Here is a 27,900-nt window from a genome sequence, read left to right on the forward strand (position 1 = left end):
AATATCTTGCATGTGAGATACAGCGTAAAACTTTATTGTAATATTTCTGGGCAGAAACTACCAGTCAGCATTGAGACTTGCGTCAGTTTTCATATTAGCGACAGGAGATTTTCGTATGAAAAAATACAGATGTTTGAGCGTTCCAGCACAGGAGCTCAACTTTGTATACATATAGAGAGAGAATAATACTTGACTGAGCTACTGAAGTAAAGCAAGTCTTAGAAAAAAGAACATAGAAAAACAGGTCTCAAAGTCCTTAAGAGTTATTTACACTTTTAGAGTTGGTGAACTTGACAGTTTCACACGATGGCAAAATGGCGTGACTCTCTGAAGTTTCAGTAAAATGGATGTTAAAGGGATAGTTCAGCCAAAAATTTAAAGATATTTAGAAGAATATGGGTAACCAAACCCCACTGACTTCCATAGTATGGGGGAAAAATACAATGGAAGTCAATGGGGCCCATTTGGTTACCAGCATTCTTCAAAATATCTTCTTTTTAAGTTTTGAAACAACTTTAGGGTGAGTAAATGATGACAAAATGTTCATTTGTGGGTGAACTATCCCTTTAAGGTCACAATAAGAACAATACTTCGAAACGAAAATGAAAGATGAGATGAGAAATTACAATTGTCGACAGTATGACACAAAATGGACGTCACACAACATCTGCTTTCTGCGCCGTCGCTGCATTTATCTCTAACATTCACGTCCTGCTTGGTTTTTACATGAAGCGAAAATTGGGAAAATCAGTTTATGAATGGGTATGAGATTATTTACAAAGCGCGTGGGCTAAATCGAAACGAGCGGTGTGAAGCACGCGCTTTACAAAGGCACAAATCAGCCATTTAATGCAAACACTCGCACAAACGCCGTTTGTACCATCAGATCATGAACACACACACACACACACACACACACACACAGAGAGAGAGAGAGAGACTGTGCAATTCAGTGCAAGGAACAGAGAACTCGTCAAGACAATGAACGAAGGAGAACGACTGAGGGAAACTCCAGACGCGACAGTTCAGCGAAAATTTCGAAAGTAAGTCAGAAACAGCGCTGGTCAGTTAACTTATAATGTTTGTAAACAGGTTTCAGTTCTATCTTCTCATTGGCCAGTGTTACTTTAGTTTTGCGCTGTATGTAAAGTTAAAACATCTAGAAGCTTCTTCCAGTGGCACAGCTTGAATCTGAAGCCATGTTGAAAGAAATAAAGGCCCTAATTCTTAAAGAAATAGTACACCCAAAAATGACAATTCTGTCGTCATTTACTCACTCCATTCCAAAACCGTGCTGTTTTCTTACTTCAGTGGAACACACATGTTTTTATATTCCAAGTAGCTTTGTGTCAGGAACAGAATTAAGTGCTAAAAATCCCATTCTCAACCCTCAGTTGCATATATATTTGCTAGCGATACTGTATGGAAGCTTGTTTCCGCCACAGAATAAAAAAATTTAAAAGGTAATTGCGACACAATCTCGTGCACGTCTGACCTTTTTTTTCACGAATGAGAGTTAATATATTAATATTTCACTATTCTGAGAAAAAAAAGTCAGATTGCGTGATATAAACTGTCAATTGCGAGAAAATAGTCAGAATTGCAAGTTTATATCTCTGACGTTATATAACGGAATTCTGACTTTATGACTATGTCACGGAATTCTGACTTTATGTCGCGGAATTCTGACTTTATGTCACGGATTTATGACTATGTCACGGAATTCTGACTTTACATCACGTAATTCTGACTTTTTGTCACGGAATTCTGACTTTATGACTATGTCACGGAATTCTGACTTTACATCACGTAATTCTGACTTTTTGTCACGGAATTCTGACTTTATGTCACGGAATTCTGACTTTATGTCACGGAAATCTGACTTTATGACTATGTCACGGAATTCTGACTTTACATCACGTAATTCTGACTTTTTGTCACGGAATTCTGACTTTATGTCACGGAATTCTGACTTTATGTCACGGAATTCTGACTTTTTAGCAGAATTCTGACTTTTTCACGGAATTCTGACTTTATATGACGGAATTCTGACTGTATAACTCGCAATTCTGAATTTATATCTTGCAATTCTGACTTTATATCATGGAATTCTGACTTTATGACTATGTCACGGAATTCTGACTTTACATCACGTAATTCTGACTTTACGTCACGTAATTCTGACTTTTTGTCACGGAATTCTGACTTTTTGTCACGGAATTCTGACTTTTTGTCACGGAATTCTGACTTTTTGTCACGGAATTCTGACTTTATGTCACGGAATTCTGACTTTGTCACGGAATTCTGACTTTTTAGCAGAATTCTGACTTTTTCACGGAATTCTGACTTTATATGACGGAATTCTGACTGTATAACTCGCAATTCTGAATTTATATCTTGCAATTCTGACTTTATATAACGGAATTCTGACTTTATAACTCGGTGTAACTAAATGTAAACTCCCAATTTTGAGATAAAAAGTCGCAATTATCTTTTAAAATGTTTTTTTTCTGTAGTGGAAACAAGCTTCCATCCTACGGAAACCCTTAAAGGGACACAGTAATGAAAATTATTATGAGATGGGAGGCAAATTTATATGTCAAAGTTTTTGCGTTCTTTCGCAAATGTTTTGCCGTCCACCAAGAAAGTGATCTTTGAGAGCCAACTCTGTGTTTTGTGAGGGAACGCAAAAGCATTGAAATATTTTTACATATGTCTTCCATCACCATGTCCCTCTAGGGGCTCCGTACATAAGCAATTGCAACACGGCAACTTAGAATATGCAAACAATCAGATTTTAACTACTACTATGAAGTAAAACAAGTTAATTTTGTTGCACACTAGCGCATAGGTCACAAAGACTACTTTTATTGTTAATTTTTGGGTTTGGACGGTATCATAAGGTTTCAGAAGAGTTGTAATATAGTGCACACATCGTATGGATTTATTTTATGATTTCGGGAGCCCCAGTTCTCATTCACTTCTATTGCATGGAAAGAGCAGCATCAACATTCTGCTAAACATCTTATTTTCTGTTCCACAGAAGAAAGTGAAACAGTTTTGAAAAGATACGAGGGTGAATAAATGTTGACAAACTTTTCATTTTTGAGTTAACCATCACTTTAATTTGTCCCTAAACCACAGAGAAATGATTATTAGTGCTATAAATAGTGTTTAACAGTAGGACACTACAAACATCATGTACTAACTTTGTGTTTTTTTAGTCATAAAATGCTCCATGGATTTTATATGCTACATTTAATCATCCTCACCTACCTGACCCGAACCCGTCTGTCTCCAAGTTTGAGTGTTATTGGGTTTACAGTGACATTTTTTTTTGGGGGGGGGGGGGGGGGGGCACGTTTGTATGAAAATGTATGCAAGTCGCGGTTACTATGGCCAGTGGCATTCAAATTCAAAAAGTGGAAGAAAGATAAACAAGACAGATGGATAAATAAACAGGATGTTGGATGAAGGAAATGCTTCCTGCTTTTTTTTTTGGAATGATACTTATGGATAGAGAGAGAAACACACACACAGAAAAAGCGCAAATATTGTGCTTTTAGAAGTACCTTGAGTTAATGTTCGCTCAAATCCAGGCCATCATACCTCATAAGAGACATGAATGCCCGATTCAGAAAAAAACAAGGACCATCCCAATAACACACACATATTCACATACACCGTGTTGAACTGTCCGTTTTACGTAGACTCCACAGCTGAAGGACGAGAGAGTTAGACAGGTAGGTGAGTGTTTCCATGATCCTCGGCAGATATCTGTTGGTGGAGTGTGGGCGGGGCCTTCAGGAACAGCCAATCAGCGCGGAGAGAATCCCGCAGCTACACTGCTGCCCACCACCTGCGTCATGTCCCAGATCTGTGGACAGACCAATCAAAACGATTAGCAGGGAGGAACAATCAGACTTCATTCATCAAACACAAACTTATAAGTAAAACCATTCACATGTAATGTACAAATGGACACCGCCTGTTTGAACTGTTCCCATCAGGACGGCGACTCCGATCACTGGCCACCAGAACATCTAGGCACAGGAACAGTTTCTTCCCACAGGCCATTTCCCTCTTGAACAGTTAAATACACCCCCCCCTTCCCTAAGTGCAATACTCTGACTGTTTAGTGCAATCTTCTAAACTCAGGAGATTATTTATATTTATATATTCATACAACTCAAATACTGTAAATATGTTCATAATCTGTAAATGTTTAGTCTGACTAAACGTAACTGTGACCTTATATTTTTTATACTATTTTGTTCTTAGAATTTGTATTACTATGTTCTTGTTGTGTTTGTTTTGTATATGTGCACTGGAAGCTTCAGCACCAAGAAAAATTCCTTGTGTGTGCAAGCCATAGACCGTAAAAAAATATGGACGACGCGACTTCATTGACTTCCGCTGACCAAAGTTGAAGCTTTCATAGGCCCGCTCACGGCGCTGACATCTTGGGACAGAGTCTGCGCAGTAGCGATCTCGGGACCGGAGTTGCGCAGTAGAGAACAGGAAGTAGAGGCGCGATTATCAAAAGCCCGCCCACACTCTCGCAGATGCAGAACAATTAATTATGTTGGTGTGAAATAAACAGATATGGAAGTGTAGAAATTAAAGCTAAAGCTCCAATCTCCTCCCAAAAATCCAGAAAAAAGTCCGTTAGTGCCTCAGTGACAACTTCACTCAGAGAAAAGTGTCTCAGCTGTCAATCATGACGTCACACCCCCCGTTTTTATAGCATCAAATAACTCACTAAAACTAAACTTATTTAAAAAACGAACACTTGAAATGAAATTATTGTAATAAAAACTGCCTAAAATGACAGAAACCATCTTTAGGAAACAATTATTTGAAGTGTAATTAAATTGTTTAGTGTGTCTCGCGCCCATTCAAATACATGGAGAGGCGGGGTTTAGGAGCTATACTGGGACCGGCCACCGGGGGGCGATCGAGGCGCGAAAGCTTCAATTTCTGACTGGAGCACTACAGGCTTGGTGCAAGCACACTTGGCAATAAAGCTCTTTCTGATTCTGATTCTGATTCTGAAATGGATTCTATAACACACTAGCAGTGTTATGCTGCGTTCCAGGCAGGTTTTTGAGCCCGTAAATTACAACTTCAAACCACGACTCACGACTTTGTAGTGTTCCAGGCAAAGTCACGCCAAACTGCCTGAGCGCAAGGAATTGTGTGGTAGTTTGATGTAACCAAAGCATGGCGGACCGTACGGGGTGTGTGCTCATTTACAATCATTTCTATCGCCAAAGGTGCTTACTCCTTGCTTATTTGAGGGAAACGGAGGAGAAAAACAGAGCAGACGGCAAGAAAATCTGTTATACCTTTTATTTTACGTTATTTGTATATTTGTTTCATAAACACTGCATCCGTAGGGGACTGCCATTGTTGCTTCGCAGGCTATGTGACGTCAAAACTCGTAACTGGGAGTACATCGATCTAGTACGAGTTCACGGGTGGGAAGTCACGGGTTTGGCTGCCGTTCCAGTCCACTTTCACGGGTAGAAGGTTGGAAAAACACGGGTTACGGGTTGCCTGGAACGCGGCATAAATTTAATATCATTATATTAGTCACGATTCCTCTATTAAATTTGAGTACTCCATGTAAAAAAAATTCTTGTTTACACTTCCCCCGTGTCAATTTACCGGTGTTTTCCGGCAAAATACCGGAAGTGGCGCGTTTCATATACGGGAATCCATGAACCACATTACTAGACTCTTTTCTGAGGCTGTGCTGTGAGTTTGGAATACTTATAACGGTCATCTGGGAACAAATTGTGCGCCATTTCATCAGATTTGTAACGCAAATCATTTATAAACCCACGCCAATACAGGAGAATACATCAATTTGTCTCTAAATATGCAAAGTGTTCGTCTCAATTTCCGAAATAAAAGTTTAATAAAACGTATTAAAACTTAATAAAAATTTCCGTAAAAAAGTTATTATATACACTATATTTCCTAAAGTATTGGGACACCCGTCCAAATCAGTGAATTCAGATGTTCCAGTCACTTCCATGGCCACAGGTGTATAAAATCAAACACTAGGCATGCAGACGCTTCTACAAACATCTGTGAAAGAATGGGTCGCTCTCAGGAGCTCAGTGAACTCAAGCGTGATCGGTTGCCACCTGTGCAATAAGTCTATTCTGGAAATTTCCTCACTACTAAATATTCCACGGTCAACTGCTAGTGATATTATAACAAAGGGGAAGCAATCGGGAACAACAGCAACTCAGCCACGTAAAATCACAGAGCGGGGTCAGCGCATGCTGAGGCACACAGTGCGCAGAAGTCGCCAACTTTCTGCAGAGTCAATAGCTACAGTCCTCCAAACTTTGTGTGGCCTTCAGATTAGCTCAAGAACAGTGTAGAGAGCTTCATGGAATGGGTTTCCATGGCCGAGCAGCTCATCCAAGCCTTACATCTCCAAGTGCCGAATGAAGTGGGGTAAAGCATGCCACCACTGGACTCTAGAGCAAACTGATGGACGAGTCTGGGTTTAGCGGTTCCCAGGAGAACGGTACTTGCCTGACTGCATTGTGCCAAGTGTAAAGTTTGGTGGAGGGGGGATTATGGTGTGGGGTTGTTTTTTAGGGGTTGGGCTTGGCCCCTTAGTTCTAGTGAAAGGAACTCTTAATGCTTCAGCATACCAAGACATTTTGGACAATTTCATGCTCCCAACTTTGTGGGAACAGTTTTGGGACGACCCCTTCCTGTCCCAACATGACTGCGCACCAGTGCACAAAGTGTCAGTCCATAAAGACATGGATGAGCGAGTTTGGGGTGGAGGAACTTGACTGGCCTGCACAGAGTCCTGACCTCAACCCGATAGATCACCTTTGGGATGAATTAGAGCGGAGACTGTGAGCCAGGCCTTCTCGTCCAACATCAGTGCCTGACCTCACAAATGCGCTTCTAGAAGAATAGTCAAACATTCCCATAAACACACTCCTAAACCTTGCGGAAAGCCTTCCCAGAAGAGGTGAAGCTGTTATAGCTGCAAAGGGTGGGCTAACTCCATATTAAACCCTACGGATTAAGAATGGGATGTCATTAAAGTTCATGTGCATATAAAGGTAGGCGTCCCAAAACTTTTGGCAATTTTTGCCAATATTTTATCAATATTTTGCATTATCTATTTTTTTATATGCTCAGTTTTTTAGTTTAGTTAAATTTTAGTTTAAGTTTTAGTAATTTTGTTATGTACTTTTCCATAAAAAAAATTCAGCTTAAAAAAAAATAAATAAAAAATTATATTATATTATATTATATTATATTATATTATATTATATATATATATATATATATATATATATATATATATATATATATATATATATATATATATATATATATATATATATATATATATATATATATATATATATATACATATACATTTGTGTATATGCATGTATGTATATGTATATATGTATATATATTTAAATAGCAGCTATTAACTTTTAGTCAGAAACTCTAGTAGATTACATTTTGTTTAGTTTGTCTATTCAGAATCGTAGGAGAATCGTGACATTGCATTGTGGGATATGATGTCCCATGCAGTGTGATCTGGTTATACACTGCACAGTTGCACAAATGTAGTCATTTGGATAGTATATGCATATAAAACAATGCACATACTGTGTTAGTATAGATATGGCACACTGCAGGAATAACTAAATATGACAGTACGCTGAATGTGAAAGAGATCAAGCATGAGCGTATGACCTTAACAACTCGATCACTCCCACATGTGACCATCAGCCCTCGGCTCTGGTCCATGTCCATGTAAGCGATGTTGTGTTTCCCTTCATGAAACGTAGCCAGAGGAGTCCGACTGCAACACGCAAATATAAACACACAAGAATAAGAATCAAACGGAAAAGCAAAGAGAACAGAAAGAAGACAAACTCCAATCAAACAACTCACTCTTCCTCTTTGATTGTGTCGTAGCAGTCGTCACACATGCGCACCTGGAACTCAAAGCCCATGACGGGGTACGTGGAGCGCTTGGAACTACACTTCGCACAAATGGCCTTACCGCACTTCCTGCAGTGATGCTGAGGACAGGGGCATTACATCATTAACAGTACTTAGAAGTGCAGATGAATAACAGGTTTGGATCTTTATATCTTTTGCGCTCAGTACCTGTCGGAGCCCCAGGGTCTTGGTGTCCCACATCTGCTTTATATTCCAAAAAAACGGCTGTTCACATTTCTGACAGGAATCACTCTCCAACCACTGCGGAGCCTGAAGAGAGAGAGTTACAGAAGAGAGAGATAACCTACGTCTCCGTGACATTTTGAGTCTTAGCCGCTTTCTGGTTACCATAGAGATGGATGTGACTAATGTCTGACGCAGGGGTTGCCATGGCGACGCCAATGAAACTTCGTCACTACTCCATGATTAGACTATGGATTCATTCAAGAATATGTTGTGATACAGGTGTTTGTGTCCAGTGTGTTTCTAAGCTTGTACTATATTAGTATTTATAAAATAGATAGTTTCCGTCCTGAATGCTGATTGGTCAATACAGCGTTCCAGCCATGCTAAAACATGAGACGAGGCCTTGACAATAACTTTTTTGCTCATCAGTCACTGTGGCTAGTGGTTTTCCAAAGTTACTAGCCACTCAGCATTTTCACTGGCCACAATTTTGACATCGATACCATGGGGAAAATATGCCATATGGATATTTTTAATATCATCTCATAATTTGGCAGCAGGCTTATTAGGCTGCTGTCACTTTAAGACCTGACGCATGGATCCATTATAGTGTTACACGTGGGCGATTCTAGGATTTTCATTTTAGGGGGGCTCAGCCCCCAGTGAGGGTATGACATTTTTTTTAACACTTTAGTTTAGGGTCCAATTCTCACTATTAACTAATAGCTTATTAGTATGCATATTAGGATATTGGCTGTTTATTGTTATTTATACTTATAAAGCAAATATTAATGCCTTATTCTGAGGGTTTATAAATCACAGATCCCAAATGTGAGGTTAGGGGGGTTTGATTTCCATGATCTACATATGTGCATTTTAAGATGTTTTGAACGCCAAAAATAAGATAAAAATAGCTTGAAAACCATGTCAGTGGGCAGATATGACTGATAAAGTTTGTCAGTGAAGAAAGGAAACATATGTTTAACTGATATTTATGTTTTATGAATCATTTTTGTAGACATGTTAATTTACTGAAGGCTAACAGGAAAGCTAGGTAACTAAATGTATTAAATTAATTCATAATATGCACACATTCATTACTAATCTTATGCCCAATACAGGCTGAAAAAAGCTGAGCTTTTTATTTACTGAGAGCTAAAACTGGAATTATATTCATTTACAATATGCACACATTTATTACTAATATTACTTTGTTACCATTTCTTGTTTCTTGTTTGTTGATTATATGACATTGCATAGGCCTATTTCAAATCAAAATGGCGAAATTCGAAGTTTATTCATTTGCCTGAATATTTTTGTCATTTGTTTAACATTTCTGACTTAAAGAAGCAGCTGTGAAATATGAAACGTTTAGTTTAGCTACTTATCTCGCACTTGACGTCGAGTTGCACTGCTAAAATTTGCGCTCAGCCTGCCTACTCTGATTTGATTGGTTTTCTCAAATATTTTGACATTGATGAGCAGTGATAGACCAATGAGGCTCAGATCAACGCACACAGCTCTGCTTCTGACGACGCTCTGTTCAACGCCACAGTGGATTGAAGAACACGCTGATTAACGCTGATTGAAAGACAGGACGAAGCCAAAGCCTCCCACCAGTTTCATATGTTTGAAAGGTCAATAGCACATTTTTTTAGGGGGGCTGGACAGAAGTTTAGGGCTGAACCCCCCCTAAAAAGGGCCTAGTGACGCCCATGCTGTTACACATGCGTTTTCTTTCTCAACTGTTTATGTTCACTTAAAACAGAACTGACTGTGTTTATGTGAATACTCGCCAAAAGCAGCATTTTGACATTATTTTGTGTGTATTTGACTGTTTAAGCGCAATGAAGGGTGGATTCTGAGAAATACACTGCCGATTCAATATACATATATATATCAATTTACAATCAAAGAATTAATCAATATCATTCCTCCTATCTTATTATGATGATTTCTAATGATTCTTTCCAGTTATGATGACCAATGATTCTTCCGCTATGTTTTCTAAAATTTGTATTTGGTCTCTGAGAGGTGACTGAGGATCTGTCCTAGGGATGTGTCGCGAAACACTTGATTTCAGAACATGTTGTCGCGTGTTTGGATTTTGGAGGTATCACACACCCCTAAACCTGACAGGAGTACAGTAACAGTCGTCACCCATCTGTTGTTAGCTGACCCCAGGGGTTCAAACCTTTTGTGACTGCACCTAATTCACAGAATAATTGTTCCTCTTTTCATGTATATTTCTTTACAGAATAAAGTGAATACTGTCTGTACCTCTCACTGAGAGAAAGCACGTGCTATCTTTATGTTTTAGGGAACTTTCTGGTTAGAACTGGAGCTCAACCAACTCCATATCTGTGTATGTGCACAGTATTCTCAGCATTGAAGGTGTAAAACGGGCATCCTAGGGAGAGTGACAGGATGTTTTTCTGGACATGCTGGCGCCTGCTCCAGATTTGGAAGGTCACTATGTGCCTAATTCCGGGGTGAAAACGTCAACAAGTGATCTATGGACACGTGAATCTGATTTACTGACAATTTGTGGAAATTTACCATGACTGTCTTATTTTCTCTTGGCCAATCAGAATCATTCAACTTGCAGTAAAGACGTGTCTAGACCTTGAAAAGAGTATAATTGTATGTATGGGTAGTGGCCTACTAACTCCTTGTGAGACTGATGAAACTGCAAACTATTCTTCAGTCAATTTTTCTTTAATTAATTGCACTCCTGACTCTTGGGTCTTGATTTTTCACTACTGGTCCTGGGTCCTAAACTGTTACCCCAACAGCAATAAGCAGCAAAAAATAACTCAATTTAGTTCTGAAATGCGGCTTTATGTGCCGCACTTTGGGTGTGAGCACAAAATCTGCGGGAATGAGTACAATTATGCGCAATGCGCGCAATCCCACAGCGAAATTCAATCCCCGTAACAGCAACTATATTCATCTGGAGCAGATGAAACGAGTGAGTGAGGGGAGGAGGGTTGTGTGTAAATCGCTGTAGGAGAGATGAGACCCACATTTGGCAGATGTTAATGTCAAGCCCTGGTAACAGCTATACGTCCATATTATGTCAACTACTGTACAAGTACCTCTTCTCGTGTTGTGTCCATGTTCCACACTGTTATTCCTCCATCAGCAGAGCAGGACACCAACTGATGGGTCAAACGCAGATACCGCAACGCCTGGACCTTCTCACTGAGACACAGACACAAACAGAATGACTGACTGGACCAGACAACTGATTATTCTTCAGTGTCTCATGATCCTTCAGAAATCATTCTAATATGAGGATTTTCTGCTCAAGAAACATTTATGATTACTATCAGTTGTGCTGCTTCATATTTTTATGGAAACTGTGAACAGAAAGTTCTAAACATAATAATAGAATTAAAAATAAAATGGAACTGAAAATAGAGAAATACTACTTAATTCCCATAGTTCTCGATTTTGGTTTCTCATGCCATTCACAGCCTGGTAGCACTTATAGCAATGTTTCATTATTACTGTCAAGTGTGCGTATGTTGAATATATGGTTTATGAGGACACAAATGTGTATAGTGACAAGGGTTATTACAATGTAAACATGACAAATAACTTTAAAAAAAAATAGACTAAACATTGTCTTTTGAAATTCAAAAAATGCAGAAGGTTTTGTGTGATGGGTAGGTTTAGTGTAAGGGGAAATACAGTTTGTACAGTATAAAAACCATTACGTCTATGGAGAGTCCCCACAAAGATAGTGAACCAGACATGTGTGTGTGTGTGTGTGTGTGTGTGTGTGTGTGTGTCTCACTGGTGTCCCTGCAGTAGTAGTGTGCGTCCCTGTCTGCCTCCAATGTCCCACATGATCACACTGTGATCAGATGCTCCAGAAAACAGCCACCTCTGAACCGGATCCCAATATAACACAGCAACACTCCCTACAGACAGACAGACAGACAGACAGACAGACAGGTAGAAGGGTGTTAACGTAAAAGCTCAGGTGTGAAATCAGTTCATTTTCTTTCACAAAACTGTGAAACCAGTTACAAAAGACACTCAGATGTGTGTGTATGTGTTGAGAAAAAGCAAGCTATAGTTTGGAGACAAAACCTTTTAGCTCTAAACGACTTAATGTGGAGTATAAAGGCCCTGTTATGCTTCAAGAGAAATCAAAGAGTGAACTGGTGTGACATCACTTCGAAGAAAATCAGGCCAAAACGAAGTTCGTTTGGAGTTTATTTCAGGATTTCAAAAGAGCCCGTCAAAGTGAACTTTATATATACATCTACACTCACCTAAAGGATTATTAGGAGCACCATACTAATACTGTGTTTGACCCCCTTTCGCCTTCAGAACTGCCTTAATTCTACGTGGCATTGATTCAACAAGGTGCTGAAAGCATTCTTTAGAAATGTTGGCCCATATTGATAGGATAGCATCTTGCAGTTGATGGAGATTTGTGGGATGCACATCCAGGGCACGAAGCTCCCGTTCCACCACATCCCAAAGATGCTCTATTGGGTTGAGATCTGGTGACTGTGGGGGCCATTTTAGTACAGTGAACTCATTGTCATGTTCAAGAAACCAATTTGAAATGATTCGAGCTTTGTGACATGGTGCATTATCCTGCTGGAAGTAGCCATCAGAGGATGGGGACATGGTGGTCATAAAGGGATGGACATGGTCAGAAACAATGCTCAGGTAGGCCGTGGCATTTAAACAATGCCCAACTGGCACTAAGGGGCCTAAAGTGTGCCAAGAAAACATCCCCCACACCATTACACCACCACCACCAGCCTGCACAGTGGTAACAAGGCATGATGGATCCATGTTCTCATTCTGTTTACGCCAAATTCTGACTCTACCATCTGAATGTCTCAACAGAAATCGAGACTCATCAGACCAGGCAACATTTTTCCAGTCTTCAACTGTCCAATTTTGGTGAGCTAGTGCCAATTGTAGCCTCTTTTTCCTATTTGTAGTGGAGATGAGTGGTACCCGGTGGGGTCTTCTGCTGTTGTAGCCCATCCGCCTCAAGGTTGTGCGTGTTGTGGCTTCACAAATGCTTTGCTGCATACCTCGGTTGTAACGAGTGGTTATTTCAGTTGCTCTTCTATCAGCTTGAATCAGTCGGCCCATTCTCCTCTGACCTCTAGCATCAACAAGGCATTTTCGCCCACAGGACTGCCGCATACTGGATGTTTTTCCCTTTTCACACCATTCTTTATAAACCCTAGAAATGGTTGTCCGTGAAAATCCCAGTAACTGAGCAGATTGTGAAATACTCAGACCGGCCCGTCTGGCACCAACAACCATGCCACGCTCAAAATTGCTTAAATCACCTTTCTTTCCCATTCTGACATTCAGTTTGGAGTTCAGGAGATTGTCTTGACCAGGACCACACCCCTAAATGCATTGAAGCAACTGCCAAGTTATTGGTTGATTAGATAATTGCATTAATGAGAAATTGAACAGGTGTTCCTAATAATCCTTTAGGTGAGTGTATATATAACAACAGATTCAGATAGCATGGTACGGATGTATATTTGTACAGTAGGTGTGTTACCTTCATGTCCCTTTAGTGTGGTAATGACAGAACACGACTGTTCATCCAGTTTCAGAAGAGTGATCTGCCCTGAATAATCTCCCACAAAGGCATGCTGGGTATCATTATCATATCTGCATATGTAGTCAAGAAAACAACACAGAACAGAGGAAATAATCCTAATAACAAAAATCGTACTTAAGGCAGTTTAAAACACTAAATCATTTACCAATCCATTAAAATGTCTTTGAATGACATTCAGGGACTTGTAAACTAGATAAGCATGAGAAGAACTACGGTTTCCACAAAAATATGAAGCATCACAACTTTGATGATGATGTTTCTTAAAGGGTTAGTTCACCCAAAAATGAAAATTCTGTCATTAATTACTTACCCTCATGTCGTTCGACACCCGTCAGACCTCCGTTCATCTTCAGAACAGAAATGAAGATATTTTAGTTGAAATCTGATGGCTCTGAAAGGCCTCCATTGGCACAATGCACTTTACACTCTCAAGACCCATAAAAAGGTACTAAAGACGTCATTACAAAGTCCATCTCACTACAGTGGTTCTACAATAACTTTATGAAGCGTCGAGAATAGTTTTTGTGCGCAAAAAAACCCTAAAAAACGACTTATGTAGTGTTGACTAAGGTTGGGCGATGTCTCCTAAATTGGCAGTTGACGATGTTTACAGTAAAACATTGTGATGGTCGATGATATCGTCCTTTGGGGGGGGGGGGTTTACTATATCTCTTTACATAAATACTATTTTCTACTTAAAACTATAATTTCGTTATTTTTAGTAACCCAAATAATGACTCGTCCGCTAGGCTGCACGTGAGGGCTTCCTTCCACTTAAGAGTTGAGCTCTTTTTAATTTAATATATCTCTTTACATAAATACTATTTTCTACTTAAAAAATTATTTCGTTATTTTACTAACCCAGTGTTTTGTATGTGAATGCTGTTTCACGGGAATATTAGCACAGGAGTGAAGCACAAAGTTTTGTTTAGCCTAGAAAGGTAATAATGGTCAGATAGCACTTTTTCATTCTGTTTTGTGATCTGGACACTCGATTTTTCCGTGAATTTTAACACTAGTCCATTTTATCCCAATGGACATGGACATCTCGTTTCTTTTCCTAAATCTTGCACTCACGTCGCACCCATGCTTGCAGGGGATTATAAACGTTTCTTCCTTTCGTTTGCTTATAATTAAGTCTATTATAACTATTCACATCCTTTACTGTGGTAAAGTATAAAAAACACTGTGGGACGAATACCTTTTTACTTCAAATTTTATTTAACACAGTTTGTTCTTGTTATTAAACTTGGTAAGGCGTGTCAAGTTTGGTTTATTTGAATAGCACATTTCACACACACACACACACACACACACACACACACACACACACACACACTGACAATTCCTGCCGGACCTGAGACTCAAACCCGCAACCTTCCGGTTACAAGTCCGACTCTCTAACCATTAGGCCACGACTGCCCACTATAAAAGTCGTTATTTAGTTTTTTTTTGCGCACAAACTATTCTCGTCACTTCATAAAGTTATTGTAGAACCACTGTAGTGAGATGGACTTTGTAACGACGTCTTTAGTACCTTTTAAGGGTCTTGAGAGTGTAAAGTGCATTGTGCCAATGGAGGCCTTTCAGAGCCATCAGATTTCAACTAAAATATCTTAATTTCTGTTCCGAAGATGAACGGAGGTCTTACGGGTGTCCAACGACATGAGGGGGAAGTCATTAATGACAGAATTTTCATTTTTGGGTGAACTAACCCTTTGAGCAGCAAATCATCATATTATAATAAATTCTGAAGGATCATGTGACACTGAAGACTGGAGCTAAAAATTCAGCTTTGATCACAGGAATAAATGACATTTTAACAATAGAAAACACTTCTTTTAAACTGTAATAATATTTCACAATATTACTGTTTTTACAATATTATTGATCAAATAAATGCAGCCTTGATGAGCAAAAGATGTTTCAAAAACATAAAAAATCTGACCACCCCCAAACTGGACAGAAATTCTGATGAAAGTTGCATGCGTATTTTCAAGTAACAATATAATTATTATTAACCCAAAAAAATAAATAATAATAATATTAAAACAAAATATTATTAATATAATTTCATTAGCACACGTAACGTTTCCTCCAACATGGCTCACCACCCCTACAGAAACCACTGCGACCCACAGAAATCGCATGCATAAAATGTAAAAATGCATTTGAAATATTTCTCAGGGAGAGACTCAAGTCAAGGATACTGTAAACAGGAAGCCCATGATCCGAAGCTGTGGCGTCCCAGCATAGAGCCGCTCTGAGTGCTCATCCAGCTGATGCTTTTATCATGACCCGTACTGATCACCCACTGACTCTCCAGAGAGAAGATGAGGTCCGACACACGGTTCTGATGGGCTGCACACACAAACAGTTGGAGTTAGGGTTATTATTGTTAACTAAAACTACTAAAAACCGTTTTGTAAATAGAAATTAAGCTGAAATCAAATACAATTTACTTCATTTATTTAATAAAGAAAACTAAAATGATAAATTATGCCAAAGCAAAAAACGCTAAATTAACTGGAAACAAAGAAAACCTTAAACTGAAATAAAAGCACATCAAAGCTACAAAAGAAATAAAAATTAGCCTACAAAAGATTGAACAAAAAATAAAATGAAAATATAAAATCTAACTCATAATATTAATATTATTTGAAAAATAAAAATACTAAAGTAACAGGTTTTTTTGCATGAATGTTTAATTATTTTAGCATTTTAATTCATTTAATTTTGGGTCAAATGTCTTAACCTTTGGCAGTCCAATCACACAATGAGTTAAGAAAAAACGTATTCTTTCTTCTGGTTCATTCGTGACAGATGAAGTTGAGCAAATTGCATTGTGGGATTCAGTACTCCATGAATGGTGCTCTGCTGTACTGCACTTTATGCGGATCATCATCTGCACACCAACACACACTTTTGTGATTTGCTGTGAAGGCTGAGAGCATTGTGTGTCGAGATGTTTGAGAGATGATGTCATCTGATGATGTCATTCTTTGATAGGGTGACTAACACTGTAACTGAATTTGACCAGAAAGCAACATAATGCAGATCACAATACCAACTAATTCATACAAATTAAGTCTAGTAAAATATTTGACGGTTATGAGCCGGAATACCATCTCTCTCTCTCTCTCTCACACACACACACACACGCTTTCCTGGCATTGTCCGGTTTTCTCCAGACACATTTTCCAGAGCTGCTCTGACTCATCCAGTCATAATCATCTAGTGTGTGCAAGCTCACATGAGAATCTCAGCCCCAGGGCATGCTGGGAAAGAACAAATGATCCTCAAGTGATTGGGTGGGCCAAAGGAAAGTAGCGTAGTGTGTGTGTTTCCCATCTATCAAGGAAACACACACACACACACACACCCAGGAGAAAGAAAGAAAGAAAGCACATGTGCCGTACAAACACACTTCAGCGCTCTGCTGGAAGGGAAATCCAACCCATCATCTAACGTGTGTTAGAACACTAATGGAAATAACACACAAGTCTCTGGTTTTACCTGGGTATGTTTTTACATGGTTCATTTTGTTGAAATCTTCTGAGATGAGGAACTCCTGTGAAAGACAGAACAAAGAACACTGCATGAATTTACCAACTTACTAACGCTGGCTACAAACCCAGACCACTTTCATCTTTTGAGGACTTTTCCATACAGTGATCGGGTCACTCAAGATCCAAATAAGGACAAATGCACCATTTATGCATACATTTTTCAAGTCTTCTGATTACTTTTATGGTGTTTTTTTGTCCACATGCAGTCCCTGTTATAAACCACCATTAAAAAGTTTGGGGTCAGTAAGATTTTTTTATTTAAAAAACTATACTTTTTTATTTAGCAAGGATGCATTGAATTGATTAAAAGTGACAGTGAAGACATTTATAATGATGTTACAACGGATTTCTATTTCAAATAAATCTTGTTTTCAACTTCTATACATCAAAGAATCGTGACTAAAATTAAACTTTTTTTCATGATCATCAAATCATCATATTACACTGATTTCTGCAGGATCATGTGACACTGAAGACTGGAGTAATGATGCTGAAAATTCAGCTTTGATCACAGGAATAAATTACATTTTAACATATATTCACATAGAAAACAGTTATTTTAAATATTACTGTATTTACTATCAAATAAATGCATTCTTGCTGAGCAGAGGAGACTTTTAAATTATAATGCAGGGCTCTAGACTAACTTTTTTCACTAGGAGCACAGTGGCCCCCAACTGAAAATTTCAGGGGCACAACCAGAAATGTAGGGGCGCACACCGTAAATCAACATGCTAACCATATCTACTAATTTCCACTGTATTACAAATAAATACTTTGATAATACAGGGCTCCAGATTAACATTTGAGAGCAGTGGCACCAGCACCACAATTTAATCATAAAATGACTATTGTTTTGCATTGTTTTGTGCAGTTACTAATAATAGTACATGTTTGTTTATTGGAAATTTAACAGTGTAGCGCTGAGCTTGAATTGTTATGCCGAAAAAATTAACTTTTATTAACAACAGTAATGTGCAACAACCTCATTTGTATAAGGAAAATTGTAATATTCCACTCTTATTAAATGTACTATTCTTCTATACTATAGTATCATACTGAACTAAAAGGAACACTCTTAACTTGTTTTCTGTGTAATCCAGTCACAGTTTGAAGAAAAGTTTTAGTTTTTCATGAGACTTTGTGACTTGCTACTTTTTTCCATATATTAAGGAATGGAAATGTCTAATAAGTCAAATAAGTACTCCTATGCCACCACCTACTGGTTATAGTGTTTTTTTGCCATAAAGTGGCCAGCACCTTTAAACTTTTAGTTTTACAAATCATCACACTAAAAATAATATTAAAATTGGATAATATTTAGAGCTTTGAAGTGCTGGAAAAGTGTGAAACACTTGAAAAGTGCTTGAATATCACTCTCAAAAGGTTGTACGAACCCGGAGATGAATAATGTAATAAAAAGGGAAAACAAAGAAAAAACATTTGACTATTTCTTCCACAATACCATGGGGTGTTACTACATTAAATCCATGGTGAATGTTTATGATTTGTGGACTGAAACCCCTGAAATGTTTCAAAATGTTTCTCCTGGTCTGCACGTCCGCTCTGTTTGCTCTGATATCTGTGGTTTATAACAGAGAATTCTCCACCGAGCGCTTCCCACTAGGTCTCGCAGTAGCGATGTTATTAATACTGTGGTGAATTCAAATGCGTTCTCACTGGATCTCCCAAAAATGTAAATATTGACAAATTTTTTGTTAACGGAATTAACATAGCAACAGATTGAAAAATAAATGGGCCAAAAAAAGCAAGTGGATAAAAATGTGTCTTAAGTCTTGCAAACTATACCACCCCTGCTTTACAACTGTTATTAACAAGCTAACGCTAACTTGTCATGCTTGTCAAGCTGGATAACGAGTAAACAAGCACCATGAGAGCTACTGGAGGGACGGCACGCTCCTCACTTTTTGTATACTCAAACATCTCCGCGTCTTATTGAGGGGCATAATAGTCGCGCAACACAACGAATCGATAATGAAATTCATTGCCAACTCGTTTAATTATCGAATTTTATCGATTTTATCGATTCGTTGTTGCAGCCCTAGTTTGAACATTCTGCTAAACATCTCAATTTGTTCTTCACAGAAAACCATACACTTTGGGAATGCAAGTACATTTTTTGGTGAACACAAATACACTCATCTAAACAGATACGGCTTCATATTTCGGCTTCCACGTCATCAAGTGCCGCTGAAGGCCGTCTCAATTTGAAGAATCCTAAGAAGTCAGCCTTCGCTTCGCCTCTTTCATTCAGCTCATTTTGCAGAATGCAAGTTCATCCTTCGTGTCCTTCAATCACAGTTCTTTGCACGCATTCCAGTTCACGAAAATGAGCCGGCACTGAGCTTGTCTGAGTTCATTATGAAATGTAGGACAAACATAATATTTTCAGAGATGAAGGCTTTCTTTTGTTCTGGTGTAAATTAATCCCTTAACACCTTAAAACTGCCAGTAAAGTAAACCACTGGGAGACCACAGACGCTCGTCGTTCACAGTATTGCATTAATCAAAAGCCAGTTAATATAAAGATTTTTATAGGGCTGCCCCCTTGACTAAAAATCAGTCGATAGGGGTGTGACGAGCTCCTTATCTCATGAGACGAGATATACGAGATAGGGTTCACGAGAACGAGACGAGACAAGATTTTTACATAGTATTTTTGAGAAATCCTCAATGATGAAATACATGACTAGAAAAACATTTGAAATGTTTTAACTCATCATCTTGTAATGAATGTCATTTCAGTTCTACTTTCTGAGTATGAATTATCATATGCAGTAAAAGTCAACAAGCACTGTAAAGGTTTTGCCAAAAACTCAACTGACTGGCTTCTCTCCTGTAGGACGGTCTCTTCTGACTTTAGAACCGCACATGAGCTTCTTTTGACCTCCTAACTGAACTCCTTCCCACAAATCATAGATATTAAGTGCAAACAATAACCATAATACCATAATCAAAGTACTCAATATTCAAAGTGCAAACATTTTTCTTCAAGCATGATACAGAGCTAAGAGATGGTTACAACGAGATGGCTTTTATATTGGGAGATATTCGCTTGCCTCAGGGAGCTGCTTTCAAACAGCGGTAACATATTGAAATCGTTTACTTTCACTTTGAATTTCGCGATCGTGCGTACTCTGGGAATAGTAACGTTACTGGTGGTGCTGAACGCGCATTTTCAAATATAAATTTGACGCTTCTGCTGCCCAACGAATCCTCCGCTCCACAGAGTCCACTAACATGTAACACACACTCGTAACACACGCTCAATGTGCGCGCTTCAGTAACACTTAACACACACTCAATGTCTTCTCATCACGTGATCAGTGCTGCGCACTATATACGACTCGAACCGCTCGTGTTGGATGAGCAGATGGAATTGAAGTGACTTATCCACCTGAATTTAATTGTTTTTATTTCTATAAAAAGCCAAACTAGAGTGGAGGCGTAATGTAAACGTAGTGTTGGCATATTATATCCTAACTTCACCCTCACACTCCGTCATTACAATATGACACGAGACAGCTTTTCAACTCGACGAGAAATCGAGATCTCGTCACACCCCTATTAGTCGACCAAAATTGTATTAGTCAGTCACAAAAAAAAAAACATAGGAAGTTGCGAAGTCACGCAGTCCGTGAGGAACAGATTGTTAATGTCGGTTCCTTGTGGTAATTACAGTATGTCGAGCAAGAAATCCAAATGTTTGCCCATCATCCATCAAATATGACCTCAAATATGGCTTATCATTTGAAACGCAAATAAATGGCAACTTTAAAACGTTAACCTTGATAAATTGGGTATGCTATGCACTATAATTAGGCGCATACCCAAGTATTTGTGTGGAGTGTGAAAGCTGAAGTATTATCGCACTTACTGCACGACATGGAGGCGCCGGCGAGATCACTTGCATTTTTTCCCTCAGAAACAACTTAAAATTCTCCATTTTTGATAAGAGTAATACATCATTCAAAACTGTAGTATATATACTTTTATTTCTGTAAACTCACAATAAAAAAACAAAATGTGCTTTTGTAAATTAAAGAAAACAAACATGGCTCACTTTCTGCCGTCTCGGTCTCTGTGAAGTGGAGCGCCTCACAAAAAGGAAGTGAAACTAGAGTATGCTACTTGCCTATACATCTGCTTTTAAAGTGCCCCTATTATGGTTTTTCAAATATGTGACCCTGTCTGTGAAAACCCAGCTAAAGTCATTTTTTGGTGATTCACTGTTTTATACATAAAATCATCCTACATAATGTAAAGAACATTCTGTGAAAATATAACCTTGATATCTTTAATATTGACTGAGTAAGACCATGTCAAAAATTATTTGAATTTCGGCCTCAGAAAATCATGATTTTGAGAAATTCCAATTTTAAAATCAAGCTTATTTTTAAAATTGCAAAACATTTTAACCATTATTATTCTGACTACGTGCCATATCCCACATAAAAGCTTAGATTCTCCCATTTTCAGTGATATAGGACACATTTATGGGAAAATTCTTAGAGTTTTGTAAAACAAGTCTATTTATTATGATGTGCATGTCCAAAAAGCGTGAAACATTGAAACGAATGGGGGTACCAGAGCTTGATTTACAAAGTCAGTTCACTCTAATGATTTGTAGACTATAACTTTATTAGTAAAATGAAATCTCAGAAGAAAATGTAATTAATAGGCCTATATATTTATCCATTAATATATAAAACATCCATAGAAAGTCTCACTGTGTAACATTTGTAAAGTAAATCTAATGCCCTACCAAGTGAACAGGTCAGTCTCAAACTTTGTACAGTTAGTGATAACTGTGAATCTTCACTTTTCGATTAGATTATGATTCATTATGATTTTTACATGGCTCATTGCGCTTAATAACTCTTTTACATAAAGCACGTCCTGCACTTTATGTTCTCATTCATGCATGTTCTATTCGTATAGGTTTACAAACCGAAACCAAAACATCAGACGCCAGAGCTTTGCTTCCGAAGGACATACGCAACTTTTTTATATTAATATATAATACGGGTTCTTTATTTAGCCTACAAAAAAACAGTAGGCCTATATTAATCCTTATTAATTAAACTATCAGCTGTTCTGGCCAGCGGCCGCCCTGTCAGAGAGCGAATTCATAAACCCAGCGCATCAGCATCCAAAAAACAAACTATTTCGACACGTCGCAGCCATTAAATGTCTTTCAAATAAGATGATATATCGGCAGAAGGTGGAGTTTGAAAACTAATAAGCTGTTCCTGAAATGTCGGTGATGGCACAAAGAAATCCACACAGAAATCGGAACCCGGCTTAAGTCGCCGTTATCTTGCCTTTCCCGACACTGACCTGATCGTTGGTCATGCGGATTGAAATTATGGTCTGTTTGCACTTTGTAATTGTAAAAAATATGTTTCTGAACCGAATGATATAAGAATCAGCAGTTGTTTCTGCGTCGAAAGTAAACATTAAATCAATATTTAAGAAGCCCACGTCCGGTATTTTTTGGTGCAAAATAATAAAACGTAGCGTCAATTAAATCATTTATTTCAGTATTTATAATATTATAAATGAAAAATTGAGTACTGCATCTCAAAGCCCTTGGTATAATCTATCATTTACAGCAATAAACAAAAATCACCTGTTTTGGTCATTTATATGGCTATGACTACTTTGACGCTCTATACCTCATCATTAGATTATGCGACTTTAGCCGGGGTTTCACAGACGGGGTCACATATTTCCTTTCACGCAGTGTGTAATACAGCGGTTAGTGAATGTAAACGCCCTGCAAAGTTGTAAAGCCGAAAGTGCACAATAAATCAAGTTATTGTCTCCCAGAAGAAAGAATCGAATCTGAACCGCCTAAACGAGTCGCCTGTATTTCTGATTTCACTGTATTGCGGTTCTACATCACTAGAAAAGACATTTGTATAATGCCCGTCTGTGTTGTACGGTGTCTCGCAAACATCTTGACTCGCCCACAAACACAGCATTTAACCGATGACTAAACTAATGTATTAAATGGTCGACTACAAAGCCCTATATTCTTAATATGAAGTATTTTTCCAAAATTAAGTTAATAGTATTATTGTGCTGTGACCGTGGGGACAGGAACATGTGTGACGTAGCCATGCGCACTTACTATTGTGTGTAAAGCACTTTGATTTGCCACTGTGTATGAAATGTGCTATACAAATAAACTTGCCTTGCCTTGCCTACTAGACCGCCTCATTCTAGCCTACAATCCTTAGAAGGACTGGACTAGGAAGGACACTGCATCACTAAGATGCAGCCTTCCGTTTGAGAAACACCCATAGAGACATAATATTCAGCATATGAAAACACTTTAGCCCTCGGGGGGGCGATACAGTGACACTTACCACAACGGCCCCATTGTCCTGTCCTATGAAGATCCGCTTGCTCTCATGGTGATATGACATACAGGAGCACGGAGCTGGACAGAAACAGAAACACTTGACCTACTTCCTCTGAGATTTCTGCTGCTTAAAGGTGAAGCGTGTCATTTGTGTGCTACTAGCGGCACCAAAGACAACACTTCGTTTTTTTTAATCAACCACACAGTATCATTATTTCTGTTACAAATATTCCAATTACTACAGAAGTACTGGGATAAAAGTTTATAGTTCGGACATAAACACTGATGTCTATGGAAGCGACTAAATTTGGCGCTTAAAATAACGATTGCATCTATTACATCGTTACACCAGTAGGTGGCGACAAGTGACTGTTAACAATATGTATTTGTCATTGAATCATTCATTCAAGAGATTGAATCAAAAGTGCTGTTTATATTCAAATAAAAACTGAAAAAAAATAGCTAATCCTGAAAAAATACTATTAAAACTATAAAAGTTTGCTCAAAGTGTCATTCATGTCAAACCTGCTCTCACCATATTTGAGATTCCGTTCTCTTTCATTGTATAGAAAAGTACAGGCGTGAACATTACGCTAAACATGCGCAACTCAAGAGTAAGTCAATGATGACAGGACTTTCTATTTTGGTTGAAATGATACTCACAGGACACAGTGTGGTAGATGCTGGGCCAGTACTGTCCACTGTCTCGCTTCAGCCAAACTCGAATCGTCCTGAAATATACATAAACAACAAGACATTCAAATAAAACATGCAATACCATATAAGAATATAGACAACACCTTCCAAATATATATATTATATATATATAACATACATAGCATAACATGCAATACCATATAACCCAAATAAATGTATTTGTCTGGAACAACATGAGGGGAAATAAAAAAAATTGCTAAAATGTTTTTTTTTAATACACTTGTAGTCAGGGCAGATGTGCATATTTGTATAAAAAACATTTTTGCATAATTTACTTCCCTTCATGTTGTGATGAAGAGATAATCAGTGTTATTCACATCACCTGTCAGTGGTCATAATGCTATGCCTGATGTGTGTGTGTGTGTGTGTGTGTATACGTGTAATATTTGACAGGTGAAGTGAATAACACTGATTATCTCTTCATCACGGCACCTGTTAGTGGGTGGGATACTTTTTAGACAACGAGTGAACAGTTAGGAAGGAGGAGAAATGGGCAAGCGTAAGGATTTGAGCGAGTTTGGCAAGGGCCAAATTGTGACGGCTAGTCGACTGGGTCAGAGCATCTCCAAAACTGCAGCTCTTGTGGGCTGTTCCCGGTCTGCAGTGGTCAGTCTCTATCAAAAGTGCTCCAAGGAAGGAACAGTGGAGAACCGGCCACAGGGTCATGGGCGGCCAAGGCTCATTGATGCATGAGGGGAGCGAAGGCTGACCCAAACAGATGAGATACTGGAGCTCAAACTGCTCCAGAAGTTAATGCTGGTTCTGATAGAAAGGCGTCAGAATACACAGAGCATCACAGTTTGTTGTGTATGGGGCGGAACAGCCGCAGACCAGTCAGGGTGCCCATGCTGACCCCTGTCCACCGCCGAAAGCGCGAACTGGCACATGAGCATCAGAACTGGACCACGGAGCAATGGAAGAAGGAGGCCTGGTCTGGTTGGCTTGGCCTCCAAATTCCCCAGATCTCAATCCAACCGAGCATCTGTGGGATGTGCTGAACAAACAAGTCCGATCCATGGAGGCCCCACCTCGCAACTTACAGGACTTAAAGGATCTGCTGCTAACATCTTGGTGCCAGATACCACAGCACACCTTCTTCAGGGGTCTAGTGGAGTCCATGCCTCGACGGGTCAGGCCTGTTTTGGCAGCAAAAGGACCAACACAATATTAGGAATAAATGTTATGCCCGATCGGTGTGTATATATAAATATATAACTTTCAGGTAAGATGTGATTTATTGTGATTAATCTATTTGACAGCAATAAATATAATAGAATATAAAAAACAAAAATAACCCGCTACAGTGTGACGGTCATGCACAGAAACACGCACGTGTCCCGGGAGCAGCCGAACTCTCAGTTCATTTAGTTTCAGTTCCTCCTAAAACCTCGAGCGTATCATATGTTTGCGCACCTGCTCTCATATGGCAAATATTGTAGGCAATCATCAGGACATGATCACACATGTCTCTCCACTAACACGGTTTCGCCGGGCCAGATGCTTCAAATGCAAAAAAAATTCAGAGATGAAAACATTCAGTCCCTGCGAGAGAAGCCGGTTCATTCACAACAGCATCAATGATTCCACCAGCACAAATAAGATTTGATCTTTAAACTGCTCTGAACACATAACGGATAATCCGTGTCTGGAAACACATGCTGTTGATTTGAATCCCATTTTAAACGGATGTCGTTCTTTTGAAACACGAGTCAGTTGAAATGCATGACGACATCAGATATGATTTCAATTCTTGCAGAAACAAAGCAAACAGTGGTGTGTTCATCCTGAGAGGAACTGAACCAACGTCACTGCTGGAAAAAAAACTGCTTAAATATCCAAAAAAACCCTGTAACACTATCACAAAAGGCTTTCTTAAAGGTGCACTATGTAACATTTTTGCAGTAAAATATCCAAAAACCACTAGGCCAGTGTTAAATATTTTGTTCAGTTGAGCACTTACAATATCCCAAATGTTTCCAACTATTTGTAAATCGTGAGAAAATGCTATTTTACCCAAGGAACTGGGACATGTGAGAGAGTCGCCTGTGGCGTCATATCTGCGTTAGGGTTGGGAACCGTTCACATTTTAACCGGTACCTGAAATTCGTTTGTATACTGTAACTAGTATTTGTATTTACTAGTAAATAGTAGGCTACTAGGTTAACAATATTATTATTTTTTTTATTTTTTATTTCTATGAAAAGATTTCCCACAAATGATGAGTTATGTATTTTCTGGTAATCAAATGAAGATTCATTTATCTTTTAATTTAATTACACTTTTTTTTGTCAAACAAAGCTGCACAACTGAGCTTTATATGGTTAAAATTAAAACATGAAGAAAAATTTTAATTTATTACTTAAAAAAATAGAGTTTTGATAATTTATTATTATTATTACAACATCAGTGTTAGTACTATTATTATTACACTGAGACGTATCTAAATTATGCTGTACAACTGTAATATATTTGTGAAGTTAAACCAAACTTTTATTTTGATGGGTTGCCGTGAAGACCTTTGAGTTTCTGTGTGTTTATGACGGTCGTTTTTCTCAAATGAAACGGTAAAATGCTCATAAAGTGACTCTCAGTGACTCTGGAGATGACGTTCGTGCGTTCATGTCCTCATATGAGACGGCAGAGATGGAAACATGCGACGAGAGAACACAGAGTAACGTCAACATCATTTTCAACACACTCAGATGTGTCTAATATGATAAACAGAGCTGCGTTACCTCATACTCATGACCGGAAAGTGGAAGTGGTGCCGGCGACTGTCATAATAAAAGTCCCGCGGCTCGCGAGGCATGTGTCGCGTTCATCTCATTAACAATCTCCCGGCCTTGCTCAGCTCCACAACACTCAGTCCTGCTCTGCTTCATACCACAGTAATGTTAATAATCACATCCATGAACATGATTTCTGCCCGAGTCCTATCCCGATTCTTTCCCACCGGCTGTGAGGTGAAGACCACATGTCCCAAGATTCTGCGCTCAAACGTGGCGTCATCAAACTACGCCGTTGTTTTGAATAGGACCGACCTCTAGCGGAGGTGCATAGTGCAGCTTTAACCAGCCTGGTCATGCTCAAAGACCCGCTAACCACGTTTAAATTGTGTTTTCCAGCAATTTTTTCTCATAAAAACCATATGAACAACACATATATTATACAAAAATACATAAAATGGAGCACAACATCTATGTAAACAAGCAAAACGTGTCCAAATTACCATGGTAACCACCTAACATGCCAAGATCATACATTAATATAGGCTGTTCTTCAAATAATAGTGCAAGTACAATAATATATAGTATATTACAATAATCCATAGTAGAAAATAAATAATAGATAGTATTTTGGTCTGTAATAGCATCTCAGACTTGATTTAATTCCAAAAGACACATAAAAAG

The 27,900-nt window shown here is 38.6% G+C and overlaps 1 protein-coding gene across 3 annotated transcripts in view; it reads right to left on the bottom strand.

Moving 5' to 3' along the window:
• Positions 1 to 4: 4 nt before the first annotated feature.
• The window catches only part of wdfy1 (WD repeat and FYVE domain containing 1), a 28,623-nt gene continuing 727 nt past the window's right edge, over positions 5 to 27,900 (bottom strand). The window contains exons 2-13 of one of the 3 annotated variants that reach the window (XR_013816950.1): positions 24,437 to 24,504; positions 23,778 to 23,851; positions 17,330 to 17,384; positions 16,024 to 16,174; positions 13,751 to 13,863; positions 11,996 to 12,122; positions 11,292 to 11,397; positions 8,176 to 8,277; positions 7,957 to 8,087; positions 7,756 to 7,864; positions 2,337 to 3,877; positions 9 to 2,090 (exon numbers count right to left, since the gene is read on the bottom strand). Coding sequence is in view for 1 of the 3 variants with exons in the window: in XM_079822679.1 (XP_079678805.1) it covers positions 3,818 to 3,877; positions 7,756 to 7,864; positions 7,957 to 8,087; positions 8,176 to 8,277; positions 11,292 to 11,397; positions 11,996 to 12,122; positions 13,751 to 13,863; positions 16,024 to 16,174; positions 17,330 to 17,384; positions 23,778 to 23,851; positions 24,437 to 24,504 (1,096 nt within the window). In the remaining 2 variants the exon portion in view is untranslated. Of the gene's footprint in view, positions 3,878 to 7,755; positions 7,865 to 7,956; positions 8,088 to 8,175; positions 8,278 to 11,291; positions 11,398 to 11,995; positions 12,123 to 13,750; positions 13,864 to 16,023; positions 16,175 to 17,329; positions 17,385 to 23,777; positions 23,852 to 24,436; positions 24,505 to 27,900 lie in introns of all 3 variants that reach the window. The other 2 variants (XR_013816951.1, XM_079822679.1) reach the window with 2 other exon arrangements.

The sequence above is a fragment of the Gobio gobio genome (assembly GCF_949357685.1).
Source record: "Gobio gobio genome assembly, chromosome: 8".
In the NCBI taxonomy this organism is placed as follows: Eukaryota; Metazoa; Chordata; class Actinopteri; order Cypriniformes; family Gobionidae; genus Gobio; species Gobio gobio.